This window comes from Pan troglodytes, chromosome 10, assembly GCF_028858775.2.
Source record: "Pan troglodytes isolate AG18354 chromosome 10, NHGRI_mPanTro3-v2.0_pri, whole genome shotgun sequence".
NCBI lineage: Eukaryota > Metazoa > Chordata > Mammalia > Primates > Hominidae > Pan > Pan troglodytes.
Window position 1 is genome coordinate 10,030,996 of NC_072408.2, and position 19,122 is coordinate 10,050,117.

At 47.7% G+C, this 19,122-nt stretch overlaps 2 protein-coding genes across 15 annotated transcripts in view; one reads left to right on the forward strand and one right to left on the reverse strand.

The window, feature by feature from the left end:
• ITFG2 (integrin alpha FG-GAP repeat containing 2) overlaps positions 1 to 2,085 on the forward strand; it is a 47,141-nt gene extending 45,056 nt beyond the window's left edge. The window contains exon 13 of the transcript XR_002938700.3: positions 1,981 to 2,085. The gene's annotated coding sequence lies outside the window, so the exon portion shown is untranslated. The remainder of the gene's footprint in view (positions 1 to 1,980) is intronic.
• Positions 127 to 19,122, reverse strand: part of FOXM1 (forkhead box M1) — a 20,703-nt gene continuing 1,707 nt past the window's right edge. The window contains exons 2-10 of one of the 14 annotated variants that reach the window (XM_054663007.2): positions 17,639 to 18,187; positions 14,910 to 15,058; positions 11,071 to 11,262; positions 8,875 to 9,003; positions 7,837 to 7,881; positions 7,165 to 7,234; positions 6,802 to 6,977; positions 3,861 to 3,894; positions 127 to 2,110 (exon numbers count right to left, since the gene is read on the reverse strand). In XM_054663007.2, coding sequence (XP_054518982.1) covers positions 2,097 to 2,110; positions 3,861 to 3,894; positions 6,802 to 6,977; positions 7,165 to 7,234; positions 7,837 to 7,881; positions 8,875 to 9,003; positions 11,071 to 11,262; positions 14,910 to 15,058; positions 17,639 to 18,140 — 1,311 coding nt within the window. In that variant the 5' untranslated portion in view covers positions 18,141 to 18,187 and the 3' untranslated portion in view covers positions 127 to 2,096. Of the gene's footprint in view, positions 2,111 to 3,860; positions 3,895 to 6,801; positions 6,978 to 7,164; positions 7,238 to 7,836; positions 7,882 to 8,874; positions 9,004 to 11,070; positions 11,263 to 14,909; positions 15,062 to 17,638; positions 18,188 to 19,122 lie in introns of all 14 variants that reach the window. The other 13 variants (XM_054663006.2, XM_054663009.2, XM_024347633.3 and 10 more) reach the window with 13 other exon arrangements.

A 19,122-nucleotide genomic window follows, 5' to 3' on the forward strand; every position in this document is an offset into this window, starting at 1 on the left:
TGCTTTGGGTGAACTTCAGGCCTTGCCTCTTCCCTATCAATCACCATCGTCTCCATCAACACCCTCTTTCTTTTCCAACCTCTCCTGGTGCCTTAGGAATTAGACGCCAATAAACCACAGAGCCCAGCATGTCCACCTTCGCTTTTATTGAGTAGTTAGTGTTCTCAAGCTGGCTCACACCCATGCGGTCAGCTGGGGCCTAGGGTGGCTCTTTGCAAAGCTGAGGGGCAAGCTAAGGAAGCCAGGCAGGTCAGGGGCCCTTTCGGCCTTCTCAAGCCTCCACCTGAGTTCTCGTCAATGCCAGTCTCCCTGGTATGACTGGGGACATTATCAGAGAAACATCTAATAGCGCACATCTGGGCACCCACACTCTGCTTCAGTTGCATCCATCCTCCCACCCCAAATTCAACTCCTGACCCAATACAAAAGACTTTTTTAACCAGGATTTCTTCTTGCAGGAAAGCTGACTTGGAAACACGGGGAGGTGGCAGGGAGGGGCAAAAAGGACTCTGGCAAGCAGATCCACTGGTCTGGGTCCCTGCAGTGAAGAACCCAAGATCCAGGTACCTCAGCCTGGAAGAAACCGTGCACTGCAGGTCTTCCCTTCTCTCAAAACTAAAAGCAAGGAACAGAAGTCAGTTGAAACCCCAGGTCATCCTACCCACCTTCTGGCAGTCTCTGGATAATGATCTAAGGAAATAAGCTTACATTTATAATTAGAGGATAATTTGGAGAATTTATACTATTTACATGGGCCACCCTGCAAAGATCAGGGAAGGTAAGAGACTGCTGGGCAGAGAATGGAAACAGGCTGGGGAGTTCCTAATCTCTTTTCACCATTGCCTTTGTTGTTCCCACCCTTCAGCTCCTGGCAGGGACAGCAGAGGAATCAGATACTCTTAGGGAACACAAGGTCCCAGCAGTGGCTAGGGTGTGACTGCTACTTTTGCATCATCAGGCAGCAGGGAGCTAAGAGGAGCAGAACAGTCCCTGCCTGCTGTCCTCACTCAGAGGCTTGGGGTGCACTGAGCCTTGGAGTGCCCAGGACGGTGGACAGCTTGAGCACAAGGGCAAGGGCAGGGCTCTACTGTAGCTCAGGAATAAACTGGGACCAGTTGATGTTGTCAGGGCCCAGTGGGTCCTCGTCCAGGCCAGGAAAGCTGATGTCCAGCAGGATCTTGCTGAGGCTGTCATTCATTGTGTCTAGGACCAGGCCTTCTGTCAGAGAACGATTGGCTGCAAGGCCAGAAACCTGTGGCTCCGGGGAGCCTGGCTTGGGGACGTCTATATCTGAGGGAGAAGAGTTGCCAAAGGGGACGGAGATGAGGTCTAAGGGTTCTGAACTGAGGAGCTTTTGCGGTGATTCAAGGGGGGGAGCACTTTGCAAGGGAGTGGTGCTGAGATCCATCAGCCCCAGGGAGTCAGGCAAGGGGTCAGAGGCACCCTGGGGGGTTTGTACTGGGCTGAAATCCAGCCCCCCTACTTTGGCTGGGGGCGTGAGCCTCCAGGATTCAGGGGTTCTGGGGAGGACAGATTTGCTCGGGGTGGAGGAGATGGGCAGCGTTTCCTTAATGGGTGTCTTAAAAGGTCCTCCCACTTCCTGGGAGTAGCTGAGCTGGGAGGCAGGCTCAGAGGAGTCTGCTGGGAACGGGAGCTCTGCGGCCCAGCAGGAAGTACTGGGCCCCTCTGAGAAGAGCAGCTCCGGCTCATCCACACAGGGAGGCAGTAGATGCTGTTTCCTCCGAGACCGGCTCCTCTCCCTCCTCTCCCTGTGTTGAATCACAAGCATTTCCGAGACACACCGGGTTGGGGACCTAAGCCCACTGTAGGACTTCTTGGGTCTTGGGGTGGGAGATTGGGACGAATCCTCCCAGGAGTGAGACGATTCCTCTTTGAAAGATGGGGCCGGGGAGGGCCACTCTTCCAAGGGAGGGCTCTCCACTTTGATGGGTCTCGTTAAGTGTGGCATTTCCTCCCCAGGCTGGATTTCTTCCTCCTTGATCGTCTGAACTGGAAGCAAAGGAGAAAGCCCTTCTCCAAACAGGAGTTTCTCCTCTTTCCCTGGTCCTGCAGAAGAAAGAGGAGCTATCCCCTCCTCAGCTAGCAGCACCTGAAAGGTAAACAGAGACAAGGTGAACCAACGGTCACCAGACAGGACGCACAAAAATATCACATACTGGTTCTGATCCTCTTTGTGTCGTTTTGAAGTCTTAAAATCTATTAAATATGAGAATACAATGTATGTTGAAGTTGGTGGTTCAATTCTGGGGGTAAAAGATGAGGGTATGTAGTATGTAGTGGCATAATTATAATAGCATTCATCCGAGAGAAAATAAAATTGCATGCTTATCTTACACTGTATACAAAGATTTAATGCATGAAAATAAGAAGCTTAGGCTGCTCTGATGGTAGCGGGTAGTGACATTATTGTCACTAAAGTTGGTACACAACCCCCAACTGCTAAATTTGACTGGCTCAAAAAAAAATGAAAACCTTAAAATCATACAAATCCTGAAAGAGAATCTAGGAGACTACATATACAATCTGAGGGTGCGGGTGACCTTCTTAACCAAGACTGGAAACCCAGAAACTGTAAAAGAGAAGAGAGACATTTGACTACATAAAACTTTAAAATTTTACTGTAGCAAGAGATACCATAAACAAAGTTAAGAAACAACAAACAAACAATGCCTGTAATCCCAGCACTGCAAGACACTGAGGCCAGTTTGAGAGCAGCCTGAGCAACATAGTGAGATCCCATCTCTACAAAAAAATTTTTTTTAATTAGCTGGGTGTGGTGGCATGCACCTGTAGTTCCAGCTACAGGTGGGAGGCTGAGGTGGGAAGATCACTTGAGCCTGGGAGGTCAAGGATGCAGTGAGCCTTCATTACACCACTGCACTCCAGACTAGGCAACATAGCAAGATCCTGTCTCAGAAAAGAAAAGAAAGGAAAGAAAAGAGATAAACAATAGAAGTAGAAAAATATCTTCAGCATAAAAGAAAGAACACTATTTTAACAACAAAGAGCTCTCACAGGGGGCTGGGTGCGGTGGCTCACGCCTGTAATCCAGCACTTTGGGAGGCCAAGGCAGGCAGATCACCTGAGGTCAGAAGTTCGAGACCAGCCTGACCAACATGGTGAAACCTTGTCTCTACTAAAAATACAAAATTAGCCGGGCGTGGTGGCATGCACCTGTAATCCCAGCTACTCGGGAGGCTGAGGCACGAGAATTGCTTGAACCCAGGAGGCAGAGGTTGCCAAGATCACACCACTGTACTTCAGCCTGGGTGACATAGCAAGACTCCATCTCAAAAAAAAAAAAAACAAAAAAAAACAAAAAAACCAAAAACAACTCTCACAGGCCGGGCGTGGTGGCTCATGCCTGTAATCCCAGCACTTTGGGAGGCCGAGGTGGGTGGATCATGAGGTCAGGAGTTCAAGACCAGCCTGGCCAAGGTGGTGAAACCCTGTCTCTACTAAAAAATACAAAAATTAGCTGGTCGCGGTGGTGGGCGCCTGTAATCCCAGCTACTTGGGAGGCTGAGGCAGGAGAATCGCATGAACCCAGGAGGCGGAGTCTGCAGTGAGCTGAGATCACACCACTGCACTCCAGCCTGGGTGACAGAGCAAGACTCCGTCTCAAAAAAAAAAAAAAAAAAAGAGCTCTCACAAATTGATAACAAAACCTATATAAAAATGGGCAATGTTCATAAATAAGCAATTCATAGAGGACAATTCCAAGTCACCAAACATAATGACAAGGTGCATCAGACTTACTGATAAAGAAAGAAAGATAAAATTAAACAAGCTGGTGATGGGTGTACCAAAATCTCACAGATCGCCACTAAAGAACTTACTCATGTAACCAAACACCACCTGTTCCCCAAAAACCTATGGAAATAAAAAATTTAAAAATAAATAGATAAATAAAACATTTTAAAAAATTAAACAAGAAGATATAACCTGTATATATTAGATTGGCAAATATTAAACAGACTAATAATACCAATTGCTGGCAAAGATATAGATCTTATCATATATTGCTGGTTTAAACATGACTTATCATAGCTTTTTTGGAAAGCAATCTAGCAATATTTAGTAGAATTTAAAATATCTTCTCACCCAACAATCTCACATCTGGGACTCTATCCTAGAGAAATGAAAGCACTAGTAAGAGAGATCCTTGCAAACATATTTATTGCAGTGGCGTTCATTGGGCAAAATTTGAGAAACAGAATCTGTCCATAAAAGTGGAATGGCTGAAAAATCTGTGGTGTAGCCACATCATGGAATATTACATGGACACTAAAAAATAATGAATTAGGACTATGCCAAGTGACTTGAAAGAAATTCCATGAGGTATTGTTGAGTTAGAGACATGTAGAGGCTGGGCCTGGTGGGTCATTCCTGTAATCTCAACACTTTGGGAGGCCAAGGCAGGCGGATCATGAGGTCAGGAGTTCGAGACCAGCCTGACCAACATGGTGAAACCCCGTCTCTACTAAAAATACAAAAATTAGCTGGGCGTGGTGACGTGCGCCTGTAATCACAGCTACTCAGGAGGCCGAGGCAGGAGAATCGCTTGAACCCAGGAGGCGGAGGTTGCAGTGAGCCAAGATCATGCCATTGCGCTCCAGCCTGGGAGACAGAGTGAGACTCCGTCTCAGAAAAAAAAAAAAAGAGACATGTAGAGAAGTATGTACAACAAGATTACATTATCAATGTTCTATGTGTTGTATGTGTACATATAAAATGGCTATCGCTATACATGTATATTATAACTAAGAGCATTGATAAAATATGCAAGAAAGCATCATAAATTATCAACCAGTTATCTTGGGAGTAGGGGTGATGTGGGTGATGGTAGGGTGGAGAGGGGAGCCAAAAAGGAAAGGGGAGAAAAAAACCACGGCATGAAAACCAAAACAGTGTACACGCTACAGCCACATTAATGAATTTACGCTAAATTATGTATGTTTGGTATAATTTTGTGTGTAATATATTTTATTTATAATTAAAGAAAATGTTTTTTAGAGACAGGGTCTCATTTTGTTGCCTAAGCTAGAATGCAGTGGCACGATTATAGCTCATTGCAGCCTCCAGCTCTGGAGCTCAAGTAATCCTTCTGCCTCAGCCTCCCAAGTGGCTGGGACAACAGGTATACATGAAAATGCCTGGCTAATTTAAAAAAAAAATTTTTTTTTTTTGTTACAGACAGGGTCTTACTTTGCTGCCCAGGCTGGTCTTGAACTCCTGGCCTCAAGTGATCCTCCTGCCTTGGCCTCCCAAAATGCTAGGATTATAGGTGTGAGCCACTGTGCACGGCCTAAAAGATTTTATATATTAAAAAAAAAGCAAACCCAAGTCGCTCTAAACTCCAGATTCTGTGCTATTTTCATCTCTGAAGGGGATGGGGGAAGCTTTTCACTTTGGTTGTGTGTCAGCCCTTACTCACAGAACCCTTTAACAGTGTTAAGTGCAGATCTGACGGCTGATCCAAGTTGGCTCTGAATTTACCCTTCTCACCTTCCCCTCAAGCTGGACCAGTGATACTCAAGCAGGGGTGATTCCCTCCCTGCCAGGGGACATTTGGCAATGTCTGGAAGCATTTGAATTGCCACGCCTGTGGTGGGTGCTACTGGCGTCTAGTGGGGAAAATAAGGGATGCTGTTAAACACCCTTCAATGCACAGGACAGTCCTTCCCACGCCCAACAAAGAATTCTCCAGCTGTAAACGTGAATAGTACTTGAGAAACCCTGAGCTAGTCTGACCCAGTCACTCTACTACTGCCAGGTACAAACTGCATTTCCTGCCTCCATGGCACTGCCCATTAGCATGCTCTCTCTACACCTGTTTGCTTACCCAAATCTACTTTTCTTTTCTTTTTTGAGACAGGGCCTCACTGTTGCCCCGGCTGGAGTGCAGTGGTGCAAACAGGGCTCACTGCAGCCTCAACCTCCTGGACTCAAGTGATCCTTCTGCCTCAGCCTCCTGAGTAGCTGGTACCACAGGCATGTACTACCACCGTGGCTAATTTTTTTTTTTTGCATTTTTAGCAGAGACTGGGGTCTTGCTATGTTGCCCAGGCTGGTCTCGAACTCTTGGCTGTAAGCAATACCCCTGCCTCGGCCTCCCAAAGTGTCGGGAATACAAGTGAGACCCACAGCGTCTAGCCTCAAATCCACTTCTTTCTTTTCTTTTTTTTTTGAGACAGAGTCTCGCTCTGTCACCCAGGCTGGAGTGCAGTGATCTCGGCTCACTGCAACTTCCCTTCCTGGGCTCATGTGATTCTCCAGCCTCAGCCTCCCAAGTAGCTGGGATTACAGGCATGTGCCACCAAGCCCAGCTAATTTTTGTATTTTTTAGTAGAGACGGGGTTTCGCCACGTTGGCCAGGCTGGTCTCAAACTCCTGACCTCATGATCCACCTGCCTTGGCCTCCCAAAGTGCTGGGATTACAGGTGTAAGCCACAGCGCCCGGCCAAATCCATCTCTTTCTAAGGCCTGCCTCCCTTGTGTATCTTCCTTAATCATCCTAGCCCATCTATCACAATCACTTTTGTCTGAATTCTTACAAGCTCATCAGGTATTTATGGGCCTTCTGACACCACTTACATTGTAATCCAAATACCTTTTTAGCTCTTCTAATGCTATTACACTTCCCTATGTTTTTATGCCTTTTCTACCCAACTAGATTTATAAGCTCTCAAGGAACACTTATCAGAGTGCTTTGCAAGCTGAAGGTTCAACATTCTTAATTGGCCAGAATCTCTCTTCAGAGGAAAATAGGACACCCACCTTGGGGGCGATGCGGACTCGCTTGCTATGGCGGGCAAGCTCTGAGCTCATGAGGGAAGCCGCCAGGGGCAGTGGCACCTTCACCGAGGGCTGCAGCACCAGTGACTGGTTCACCGGGAACTGGATAGGCACCAGGTATGAGCTGACCCGCGGTAGCAGTGGCTTCATCTTCCGCCCTAGGAGGAAACACGAGAGATCAGGAGCAGGGGGACTGGAGTACACCCCTTCTCAGCCCCAGGAGCTTTGCTCTCCTTCTCTGGGCTCAGATCCCTTTGAGGTGGGAACAGAATCCCAGAGTCTGGTTCCCTAAAGATATGGCCCCAGAACAAGGACCAGGCCCGAGGCCCACTCTCCCATACTAACGTGCGCCCAGGGGGAGTTCGGTTTTGATGGTCATGTTCCGGCGGAGCTCTGGATTCGGTCGTTTCTGCTGCTGCTTGTGGCAGACGGGGAGAGAAAGAAACCAATGTTAACACAATAAGGTAAAGAGGGGATGGCAAAACCCCACCAGCTGCTCTGGTGGTGTGTGCTTGAGTTAATGACAGCCCAGAGAGAGGAGGCCAACCTGAGGGGATGGACGTAGGCGAGCAGTCTCCAAAACTGTGATGAGTGGGCAGGTGGGTGGCCTACAGACACATGATGGCAGAGTGGCACTACCGCTGCACCCACGTGTCCTCAGCACCCCTGGGGGATGCCAGAGCAGGTAGCTATATGCGTGGCAAAGAAAAGCTAGGCACAAAAGTGAGCAAACGAACTGCCGCCCCTGAGGCTGGTGCCATGCGCTTGTGGCTGCTGCAGCACGCTCCCCTGCTGTGCCCCGCTCTGCTCAGTGTGCCCTTGTGATGCCCATGGGAGGGGAGGGAAGTGGGTGTGTGCCTGAGCCTCAGGGTGTTCTGTGTCTAGGGCTGGCACCTAGATAAAACATGGCCATAGGCACCCTTCCCCACATCACATCTTGTCTCTGTCCACTAAAGCCATGCTGAGCAGTGAAAGGAAAACAAGGCCAAGCCCCGAGCCAGAGGGAAAGAACCTTACTGATTCCAAGTGCTCGGGCAATTGTGGAGACCCTGGGTCCAGTGGCTGGTGGCGGCCAGGCATTGTGGGAGAGAAATGAGATGAAGTTACCACCAACGTGGTCAATTTGACCGGATTGGGAAAAACACCTATTCCTGACTGATGACAAAAGACACCCCAGACAACTGCCCCTCCCAGGAGAATGGTTACAGCTACCAGCAGCCTTATGGGCACTCTGAAAAACCAAAATAACTTCTTTCTGAAAAGACGTTCTGGTAGCTCAGCTTCTGGTCTCCAGCCTAAGGCAGGCTTTTTTTTTTTTTTTTTTTTTTTTTTGAGACAGACTTTCACTCTTATTGCCCAGGCTGGAGTGCAATGGTGCGATTTCAGCTCTCCACAACCGCCGCCTCCTGGGTTCAAGGGATTCTCCTGCCTCAGCCTCCCAAGTAGCTGGGATTACAGGCATGCGCCACCACACCCAGCTAATTTTTGTATTTTTAGTAGAGACGGAGTTTCTCCATGTTGGTCAGGCTGGTCTCCAACTCCCGACCTCAGGTGATCCACCTGCCTCAGCCTCCCAAAGTGCTGGGATTACAGGCGTGAGCCACCACACCCAGCAGGAAGGGCTTTTTTTAGAGCAAGCATTCCCAGAATTTCTTGTAAGAATCACCTGAGATGCTTGCTAAAAATACAAATTCCTGGGCCCATCCCAGAAGCACTAAATCAAGAGCCCCAAGAGAGGGGTCTGGGAAGCTGTGTTTTAACAATGTCCCAGGCAATTCCCATTCACAGGGAAGTTAGGAAAACACTGCCCTGGGGAGCCCTTTCTGTTGGGTCAGAACAGCCTTCTCCTTGCTCTGGTCTGGCACAAAAATGTGTCATTTGGTATTTGTCAAGTGTACTTAATTCACTGGGTTTTGTGCAAGTCACTAATTGGGTGGCTGGCTTCTAACTTTCCCCTGATCAAATGAAAGCATCACTAGCAGAACTTGTTTCCTTTTGAGATGGCTATGACAACCTCCAACTTAGGCCCTATTTAGAGGAAAGCAGGGCGTTCACCTTAAACACTTGGTCCAATGTCAAGTAGCGGTTGGCACTGGGGTGAATGGTCCAGAAGGAGACCTTGCCATTGGCAGACGTCTCCCGGACAAACATGTCGTGCAGGGAAAGGTTGTGGCGGATGGAGTTCTGGAAGAAGAGCAAGACAACTGGTTATCAGCTATTTTAGATTCAGAAACATCACCCTTCAAACACATGGGGAAACCAGCCTCAGGCCCCTCCCACTGTGCTCAGCACAGGCTTCGTCTGGTGTCTTTGCAGGCCTGCCTCTCGGCAACTCTCCTGACACTCCACACCGCAGAGCCGTCACCCTCAGCCATAAACCCATCTATTCTATGGGAATAAAGACTGATGCCAACCTTAGACTGTGATAAAGAAAAGACCTAGATAGCTGTCAGGGGCTAGAAAAGCAGAGTAAGGCTGTGAGGTAGTGATCAATAGCAAGAAAGGTGGCTCAGAGAAATTAAGAAACTAGGGAATTAGGCCCGGCGTGGTGGCTCACGCCTATAATCCCAGCACTGTGGGAGGCCGAGGTGAGTGGATCACTTGAGGCCAGGAGTTTGAGACCAGCCTAGCAAACGTGGCGAAACCCTGTCTCTATCAAAAATATAAAAATTAGCCAGGCATGGTGGCGCATGCCTTTAGTCCCAGCTACTCGGGAGGCTGAGGCAGGGGAATCACTTGAACCTGGGAGGCAGAGGTTGAAGTTAGCCGAGATCATGTCACTGCACTCCAGCCTGGGTGACAGAGTGAGGCCCCATCTCAAACAAACAAACAAGAAACTAGGAAATTAAGGCTGGGTGTGGTGGCTCACGCCTGTAATCACAGTGCACTGAGAGGCTAAGGCAGGAGGAGTGCTTGAGACTAGGAGTTCAGACCAGCCTGGGCAACATAGTAACCAGCCTGGGCAACTGTTTCTACAAAAAAAAAAAAAAAAAAAAAAAAAAAAAAAAATTAGCGGACTGTGGTGGTGCACCTGTTATCCCAGCTACTTGGGATGTTGAGGAGGGAAGAGCTTGAGCCCAGGGGGCTGAGGCTGCACTCCAGCCCAGGCAACAGTGAGACCCTGTCTCAAAAAACAAACAAACAAAAAACTAGGAAAGTAAGCTGATGGAAAGGAGTAAAATTAAAAGTTCTACCATGAATTAGCCAGGCGTAGTGGCAGGCGCCTGTAGTCCCAGCTACTCGGGAGGCTGAGGCAGGAGAATGGCGTGAACCCAGGAGGCGGAGCTTGCCGTGAGCCGAGATCGCGCCACTGCACTCCAGCCTGGGTGACAGAGCGAGACTTCATCTCAAAAAAAAAAAAAAAATAGTTCTACCATGAGGGGCCAGGTGTGGTGGCTCATGCCGGTAATCCCAGCACTTTGGGAGGTCGAGACGGGCGGATCATTTGAGGTTAGGAGTTCGAGACCAGCCTGACCAACATGGTGAAACCCCGTCTCTACTAAAAATACAAAAAAATTAGCCAGGCGTGGTGGCGCATGCCTGTAGTCCCAGCTACTCGGGAGGCTGAGGCAGGAGAATCGCTTGAACCTTGGAGGCGGAGGAGGTTGCAGTGACCTGAGATCTGCCATTGCACTCCAGCCTGGGCGACAGAGCGAGACTCTATCTCAAAAAAAAAAAAAAGAAAGAAAGAGTTCTACCATGAGGAAAACAAAGCACACTTGACTTGGAATTGAGCACCCGTCAGAAGACCTCATCTGTGGCTCTGACACTGACCAACTGCGTGAGCTATGTTGACTCCCAGGCATCTCGGTCTTTCCATGAATGAAGTGAAAGGAAAACCCCTGCCCACTAGAAATGGTATGTGACGCTATAGGAGATGACATCTTGGGTCATGAGGCTCACAGACAGCATTCTTTTTTTTTAATCAAGACATTTTCATAAAACTACTTAGCCACTCTAGCTGCTGGCATCTAGGACGGCTGTTGAGTGTAGCAGAAAAGTGGGCTTGAGTGCTACATTGAAGACCCTCCATGGACTTTAGGTAGTAACACATGAAGTAGTTAAAGAGCTCTTCTTAATGATTTTGCCTGGATTCAATAAGATTGAGTCACAATCTAAAAGATACATTTGTTTATCATTCTAGTATCCTTTGCACTTAACTGCTGTCCCAGATACAAGTTGCAGTACAGCACTGGAGACAGACCGTCAGGCTGGACTGACCTTGATTTTGGTTGCTGTGGGACATATTACCTTCCAGCCTGGCTTGGCAATGTGCTTAAAGTAGGGAAAGTGGTCCTCAATCCACGTGTAGATGTCTTTCAAAGTCATGCGCTTCCTCTCAGTGCTGTTGATGGCGAATTGTATCATGGCCATGTAAGAGTAGGGTGGCCGCTCAGACACAGAGTTCTGCCAGGACGTTGATGGTCTCGAAGGCTCCTCAACCTGAGGGTTATGACACAGGGAATGACATGAAAGAGTTCATGAGAACTACCCCCAACCCAAGCCCTTGAAGAACATCTAGAGAAACCTTTATCCCATAGGACGGTCTAGAAACAAACTCATCTGAGACCACTATCTCATAGAATAAAATTTTAGAGTTGGGAAGAATCTTGGAGATGATCTAGCCTAGACCCTAGCCAATAAGAAACTGGTTTTGTCATCCATCATTTTGTTGAATTTAGAGAAAATCCAGTCCCTTCCAGTTGAAATTTCTCAGGAAAGTTTGAGTATGTACTTTGATTCTCAAAGCATTGATGTTACACTAAAACCACACCCATTTTTCAGACTTTTGGGTCAAGAAACCTAGGTCTTAGTCCCATTTCTATTCCTAATGTGCTGTGAATAAACGCATCTCATTTCAATGTTTGTATGAGAGAAACATTCTCAAGACTATGAGTCAGACAATGTCTGCAAAGCACACAGTTAGCTAAGTTTTAGGCAAAGAGCTGATCATTCACATTTTTTTTTTTTTTTTTTTTTGAGACAGGGTCTCACTGTGTCACCCAGGATAGAGTGCAGTGGCTGGATCACAGCTCACTGCAGCCTTGACCTTCCTAGGCTCAGGTGATCCTCCTGTCTCAGCCTCCAAGTAGCTGGGACTACAGGCATACACCACCACGCCCAGCTAATTTTTTTTTTTTTTTTTTTTTGAGATGGAGTTTCACTCTTGTTGCCCAGGCTGGAGTACAATGGTGCGATCTCGGCTCACTGCAACCTCTGCCTCCTGGGTTCAAGCGATTCTCCTGCTGTGGCCTCCCAAGTAGCTGGGATTACAGGTGCCTGCCACCACGCCCAGCTACTTTTTTTGTATTTTTAGTAGAGATGGGGTTTACCATATTGGCCAGGCTAGTCTCGAACTCCTGACCTCAGGTGGTCCACCCACCTTGGCCTCCCAGAGTGATGGGATTACAGGCATGAGCCATTGCACCTGGCGATTTTTTTTATTTTTTATTTTTTGGTATTTTTAGTAGTAGAGACCAGGATTTTGCTATGTTGCCCAGGCTGGCCTAGAACTTATGGGCTCAAGCAATCTGCCCACCTTGGCCTCCCAAAGTGCTGGGATTACAGTTGTCAGCCGCTATGCCCGGTCTCATTCACATTTTTAAAATTTGAGATATTACTTTCTAAAGTACACAAATTTTATGTATATAGCACAATTAATATTTACTTACATACACACGCATGTAAATTTTCACTTTTTTTTTTTTTTTGAGACAGAGTTTCACTTTTGTTGCCCAGGTTGGAGTGTAATGGCACGATCTTGGCTCACCGCAAGCTCTGCCTCCTGGGTTCAAGTGATTCTCCTGCCTCAGCCTCCCGAGTAGCTGGGATTACAGGCATGTACTACTGCACCCAGCTAATTTTGTATTGTTAGTAGAGGCGGGGTCAGGCTGGTCTGGAACTCCCGACCTCAGGTGATCCACCCACCTTGGCCTCCCAAAGTGCTGTGATTACAAGCATGAGTTACCGCGCCTGGCCAAATTTTCACTTTTAAAGATTGTTGAGCTGGAGGCTATGATCCTAAGCGATTTAATGCAGGAACAGAAAACCAAATACTGCATGTTCTCACTTATAAGTAGGAACTAGGCTGGGTACAGTGGCTCACGCCTGTAATCCCAACACTTTGGGAGGCTGAGGCGGGTGGATGACGAGGTCAAGAGATTGAGACCATCCTGGCCACCATGGTGAAAACCCATCTCTACTAAAAATAAAAAAATTAGCCGGGCGTGGTGGCGGGCGCCTATAGTCCCAGCTACTCGGGAGGCTGAGGCAGGAGAATCACTTGAACCTGGGACGCAGAGGTTTCAGTGAGCAGAGATTGTGCCACTGCACTCCAGCCTGGCAACAAAGCGAGAATCCGTCTCAAAAAGAAAAAAAAAAAAAAAAAAAAGAGGCCAGGTGCAGTGGCTCACGCCTGTAATCCCAACACTTTGGGAGGCTGAGGCGGGTGGATGACGAGGTCAAGAGATTGAGACCATCCTGGCCACCATGGTGAAACCCTATCTCTACTAAAAATTAAAAAATTAGCCAGGCGTGGCGGCAGGCGCCTGTAGTCCCAGCTACTCAGGAGGCTGAGGCAGGAGAATCACTTGAACCTGGGATGCAGAGGTTTCAATGAGCAGAGATTGTGCCACTGCACTCCAGCCTGGCAACAAAGAGAGAATCCGTCTCAAAAAGAAAAAAAAAGAGGCCGGGCGCAGTGGCTCACACCTGTAATCCCAGCACTTTGGAAGGCCAAGGCAGGTGGATCACGAGGTCAGGAGTTCAAGACCAGCCTGGCCAACATAGTGAAACCCCATCTCTACTAAAAATACAAAAATTAGCCGGGCGTGGCAGCGGGCACCTGTAATCCCAGCTACTCAGGAGTCTGAGGCAGGAGAATCACTTGACCTGGGAGGTGGAGGTAGCAGTGAGCTGAGATCGCAGCACTGCACTCCAGCCTAGGAGACAGAGCAAGACTACGTCTCAAAAAAAAAAAAAAAAAAAGCAGGAGCTAAACATTGAGCACACATGGATACGAAGAAGGGAACAGTAGACACCAGGGCCTTCTTGAGGGTGGAGAGTGGGAGGAGGGGGAGACAGAAAAACTACCTAGCAGGTACTATACTCACTACCTGGGTGACAAAATCATTTGTACACTAAACCCCAGCGACACACAATATACCCATGTAACACACCTGCACATGTACCCCCTGAACCTAAAATAAAAGTTGAGAAAAAAAAGAAAATAAAGGTTGAATGAATGATTTACACATATATACAATAGAATCTAGATGTGTTATATTGGTAACTGTGGGAAAAAAAACCCAGACTACACAATTGGGTTAGATCAATTTTGATTGCTAGGGAAGTATTTAAAATTCGTATCTAGGCCAGGCTGGTGAAATGCCTGTAATCCCAGCACTTTGGGAGGCTGAGGCAGGAGGATCACTAGAGCCCAGGAGTTGAAATCAGCCTGGGCAACATAGCGAAACCCCATCTCTACAAAAAATACAAAAATTAGCTGGGCATGGTGGCGTGCACCAAGCTGGCGAGTCCCAGCTACTTGGAAGACTGAGGTAGAAGGATCAGTTGAGCCCTGGAGGTCGAGGCTGCAGAGAGCCATGACTGCACCATTGCGCTCCAGCCTGGGCAACAGAGCAAGACGCTGTCTTAAAAAAAAAAAAAAGTATATGTATGTATATATATAACTGACTTTATCTGCTATTAATATCTTCTAATAAAATTACCTTGTTCTATTCAATTCATACTGTTCATACTGTTGGGAGGCATCTTTAAAGTTCAAGTGGATTCCCAAAATGAAGACCTCTTAATCATTTCCTGAATACCTACTAAGGACAAAATACTAGACCCAGTGCTGGCTGGAATACAGAGTGACCAAGGGAATCTGCCCTCAAGGAAATTTCACAGATGGGGGAGAACAGATCCCAGGCAGAAAAGTAGCTCAAAAGTTATACAGAATAGCATGAAGTGGAGAGCTAATACCAGAACTTGGCAATTCTGGTCCATCAGGCCACTTGATCCATTTCCCTATCTAGGAATTCCCTGCACTGGATGTGATTTCTTTAGTGAGGGACGGAACAATTCACCTTAACCTGTCTCTGCTCCAGGTGACAATTCTCCTTTTCCTCCATCTCTTGCTTGATGCTGCAGGAGCCCAGTCCATCAGAACTCATCTTTCGAAGCCACTGGATGTTGGATAGGCTATTGTTGATAGTGCAGCCTGCTGCCTCACCATCTGCTAGAGGGAAAATAATCCAACACCCCACTTAGCTGCCTCATCAGATGCCCAGTGTGTCCATCAGAATTGGTGGCTAGCAGGCCGGGTGCAGTGGCTCACACCTGTAATCCTAGCACTTTGGGAGGGCGAGGCGGGTGGATCTCCTGAGGTCAGGAGTTCAAGACCAGCCTGGCCAACATGGTGAAACCTCGTCTCTACTGAAAATACAAAATTAGCTGGGTGTGGTGGCACACACCTGTAGTCCCAGCTACTCAGGAGGCTGAGACAGGAGAATCGCTTGAACCCGGGAGGCGAAGGCTGCAGTGAGCCAACATTGCGCCACTACACTCCAGCCTGAGTGAGACTCTGTCTCAGAAAAATAAAAAATAAAAAAGAATTGGTGGCTAGGGATCACTTGTCCAAGACCTCTGCCTTTAGGGACGGAGAACACATGCTGAATCTATTGTGGCTCTAAGTTACTCTGCCCCATTGTGCATTTCAGGAAAAATTTAGGAGCATAGTTCAAATTGCATTTCAAGCTGAGCCACACTGAGCCTTAGAGATCAATCAAGGCAGCCTTACAAAAGAATTATTGAGATATGCACACCAAAAAAGTCACTTTTCAGCCTGGGCAATATAGTGGGACCCCATCTCTGCAAAAAGAAAAAAAAAATTAACTGGGAATGATGGTGCATGCCTGTAGTCCCAGCTACTTGGGAGGCTGACGTGGGAGAATGGCTTGAGTCCAGGCATTCGAGGCTAGAGTGAGCCGTGATTGCGCCACTGCACTCTAGCCTGGGTGACAGTGCGAGACCGCATCTCTAAAGAAAAAGTCATTTTCCTCCTCTTGCTTCAGTTTTCTCCTTTATCAAGAAGGAAAATGAGGCCAGGCACAGTGGCTCACACCTGTAATCCCAGCACTTTGGGAGGCCGAGGTGGGCGGATCACCTGAGGTCAGGAGTTCAAGACCAACCTGGCTAACATGGCGAAACCCTGTCTCTACTAAAAAATACCAAAATTAGCCAGGTGTGGTGGCGGGTGCCTGTAATCCCAGCTACTCAGGAGGCTGAGGCAGGAGAATCACTTGAACCCAGAAGGTGGAGATTGCAGTGAGCTGAGATTGCACCACTGCACTACAGCCTGGGCAACAGGGCAAGACTCCATCTCAAAAAAAAAAAAAAAAAGAAGGAAAATGAAGTCAGGCGCTGTCGTTCATGCCTGTAATCCCAGCACCTTGGGAGGCCCATATGGTTGGATCCCTTGAGCTCAGGAGTCCGAGACCAACCTGGGCAACATAGTGAGACCCCTTCTTTTTTTCATTTTTATTTTATTTTTTGAGACAGAGTCTCCCTCTGTGGCCAGGCTGGAGTGCAGTGGCATAATCTCAGCTCACTGCAACCTCCACCTCCCAGGTTCAGCGATTCTCCTGCCTCAGCCTCCAGAGTAGCTGGGACTACAGGCGTCTGCCACCACGCCCAGCTAATTTTTGTGTTTTTGGTAGAGACGGGGTTTCACCATGTTGGCCAGGATGGTCTCGATCTCCTGACCTCATGATCTGCCCGCCTCAGCCTTCCAAAGTGCTGGGATTACAGGCATGAGCCACCGCACCTGGCCAAGACCCCTTCTTAATAAAAAAAAAGAATAAAAACTTTTTTTTAAATAGAAATTTTTTTGTTGTTGTTGTGTTTCTTTTTTTTTTTTTTTTTTTTTTTGAGACAGAGTCTCGCTCTGTTGGCCAGGCTGGAGTGCAATGGTGCAATCTTGGCTCACAGCAACCTCCCTGCAACCTCCGACTCCTGGGTTCAAGCGATTCTCCTGCTTCAGCCTCCCAAGTGGCTGGGATTACAGGGGCCTGCCACCATGCCCAGCTAATTTTTTTTATTTTTAGTAGAGATGGGGGTTTCACCATGTTGGCCAGGCTGGTCTCAAACTCCCGACCTCAGGTGATCCACCTGCCTTGGCCTCCCAAAGTGCTGGGATTATAGGCATGAGCCACCACGCCTAGCCAAGATTTTTTTAAAGAAAGGAAGATGATTTTTACTTTGTTTTGGGTCAATGGAAAGGATAAACAGAAATAATCCTTTTCTAACATAAAGAAAGCAATAGAAATTCTAAATTATAATTGTAACCCTTTCAACAGCACCCAAAGGAGCTGGGTCAAGCTTTCAGGATGAAGGCTAGATGCCTGATTGTTTTGGTTTTTTTGAGACAGAGTCTTGCTCTGTCGCCCACGCTTGAGTGCAGTGGTGCGATCTTGGCTCACTGCAGCCTCCTCCTCCTGGCCTGGGCAACATAGTGAGGCGATTCTCCTGCCTCAGCCTCCAGAGTAGCTGGGACTACAGGCGTGTGCCACCACGCTCGGCTAGTTTTTTTATATTTTTAGTAGAGACGGGTTTCACCGTGTTGGCCAGGCTAGTCCAAACTGCTGACCTCAAGTGATCCACCCGCCTCAGCCTCCCAAAGTGCTGGGATTACAGGGATGAGCCACTGTGCTCGGCCAGAAGCCTGACTGTTGCAAGCATCAAGACTGACTACAGACCTTGCCACTACAGAGGAAAGGCTGGGTTCCCTCACCCCTTTCCCTGGAAGACCACATACCACAGGTCTCCCGTTTCTGCTGGCAAAGGACTCCAGGTGGCCTAGGAAGATTCACATCCCTAGCTGCAGGTTTTGGTCCCAAGGTCTCCAGGGTCACTTCTGTCCTTTTGGCATCATAGCTGGTTTGGGTTTGAGGCCGGAGTCCTGGAGGCTGAGTTGGGGCTCCCCCACAGCTGATGAGGATGAATTTGTTGGGCCCACTACTGCCACTCTCTTTTCCCTTGGCAGTCAGTGCTGTGATGATGCTGTGAATATTAGCATTGTTGGGGATGGCCACTACTTGCGTGTTGGGCATGGTGGGGTGGTTAATAATCTTGATCCCAGCTGGAAACTTGCAAGAGTTGGACTCTGCCACTTCCTTGGAGGCCTCTGCTTGATTAGACTCCTGTTGGGCAGGGGATCTCTTAGGTTCCTCCTCTGATGTTTGACTTGGGGCATTTTGAACAGGAAGGGGCAGCCTCCGTCTTTTGAGAATCAGTGGCCGACGGGGGCTGGTTTTCATTATGAATCTGCGTTTTCACTCTCCATTGAGAATCACAAGTGTGGACCCTGGAAAATGCAAATAGTGGCAAGATGTTAGAGATTTTTTAGGCTGAGAAGAGGTTCTTTTAGAGAAAGGTGCTCCTCTTTATATGACCAGGAACATGAGCCTAAAGGCCCAGGTAAACATTCCATGGACTTTTGTAAAGACCTCAGATAATAAGGAGATAAGCTTTACTGACAAAAGAAGGCTAAAATTACAGCAGACAGAAGCAATTCAAAGGGCAAAAATGGGACTGGCTTGGAGATAAGACAAAGATCTCCTTGAAGCTTCAGAATATTTGGCTACAGAAATGGATGGGATAGCTACAAATATGTGGAAATCTCTATAATTGCCTACTATAATATAAATAGATCACTTGCAATGACTGTATGGACAGAAACGGAAGATGCTAGAATAGAAAAGCATATGGTAATTAGGAGTCCTGACAAAACTCTGATCCCATAATCCATTCAAGACAAAGGATTTTAATTTTTTTTTTTTTTTTTTTTTTTTTGAGACAGAGTCTCACTTTGTCACCCAGGCTGGAGTGCAGTGGCACGATCTCAGTTCACTGCAACCTCTGCCTCCTGGGTTTAAGCGAGTCCCATGTCTCAGCCTCCTGAGTAGCTGGGATTACAGGTGCCCACCACCACGCCCGGCTAGTTTTTGTATTTTTAGTAGAGACAGGGTTTCACCATGTTGCTCAGGCTGGTCTCAAACTCCTGACCTCAGGTGATCCACTCGGCTTGGCCTCCCAAAGTGCTGGGATTACAGGCGTGAGCCACCGCGTCTGGCCAAGCCTTTTAATTTTTATATTACTTTGTAAATAGGACCAGTGCACACAGAATCAGGGAAGAAAGGCAGATTGTACTGTTGCCACACTACTGGAAAAATCATCTCCCAGTTTACAAAACCTCACATAAAATGGAAACCTCTACTGAAGGCCCATGTAAAGTTGTGC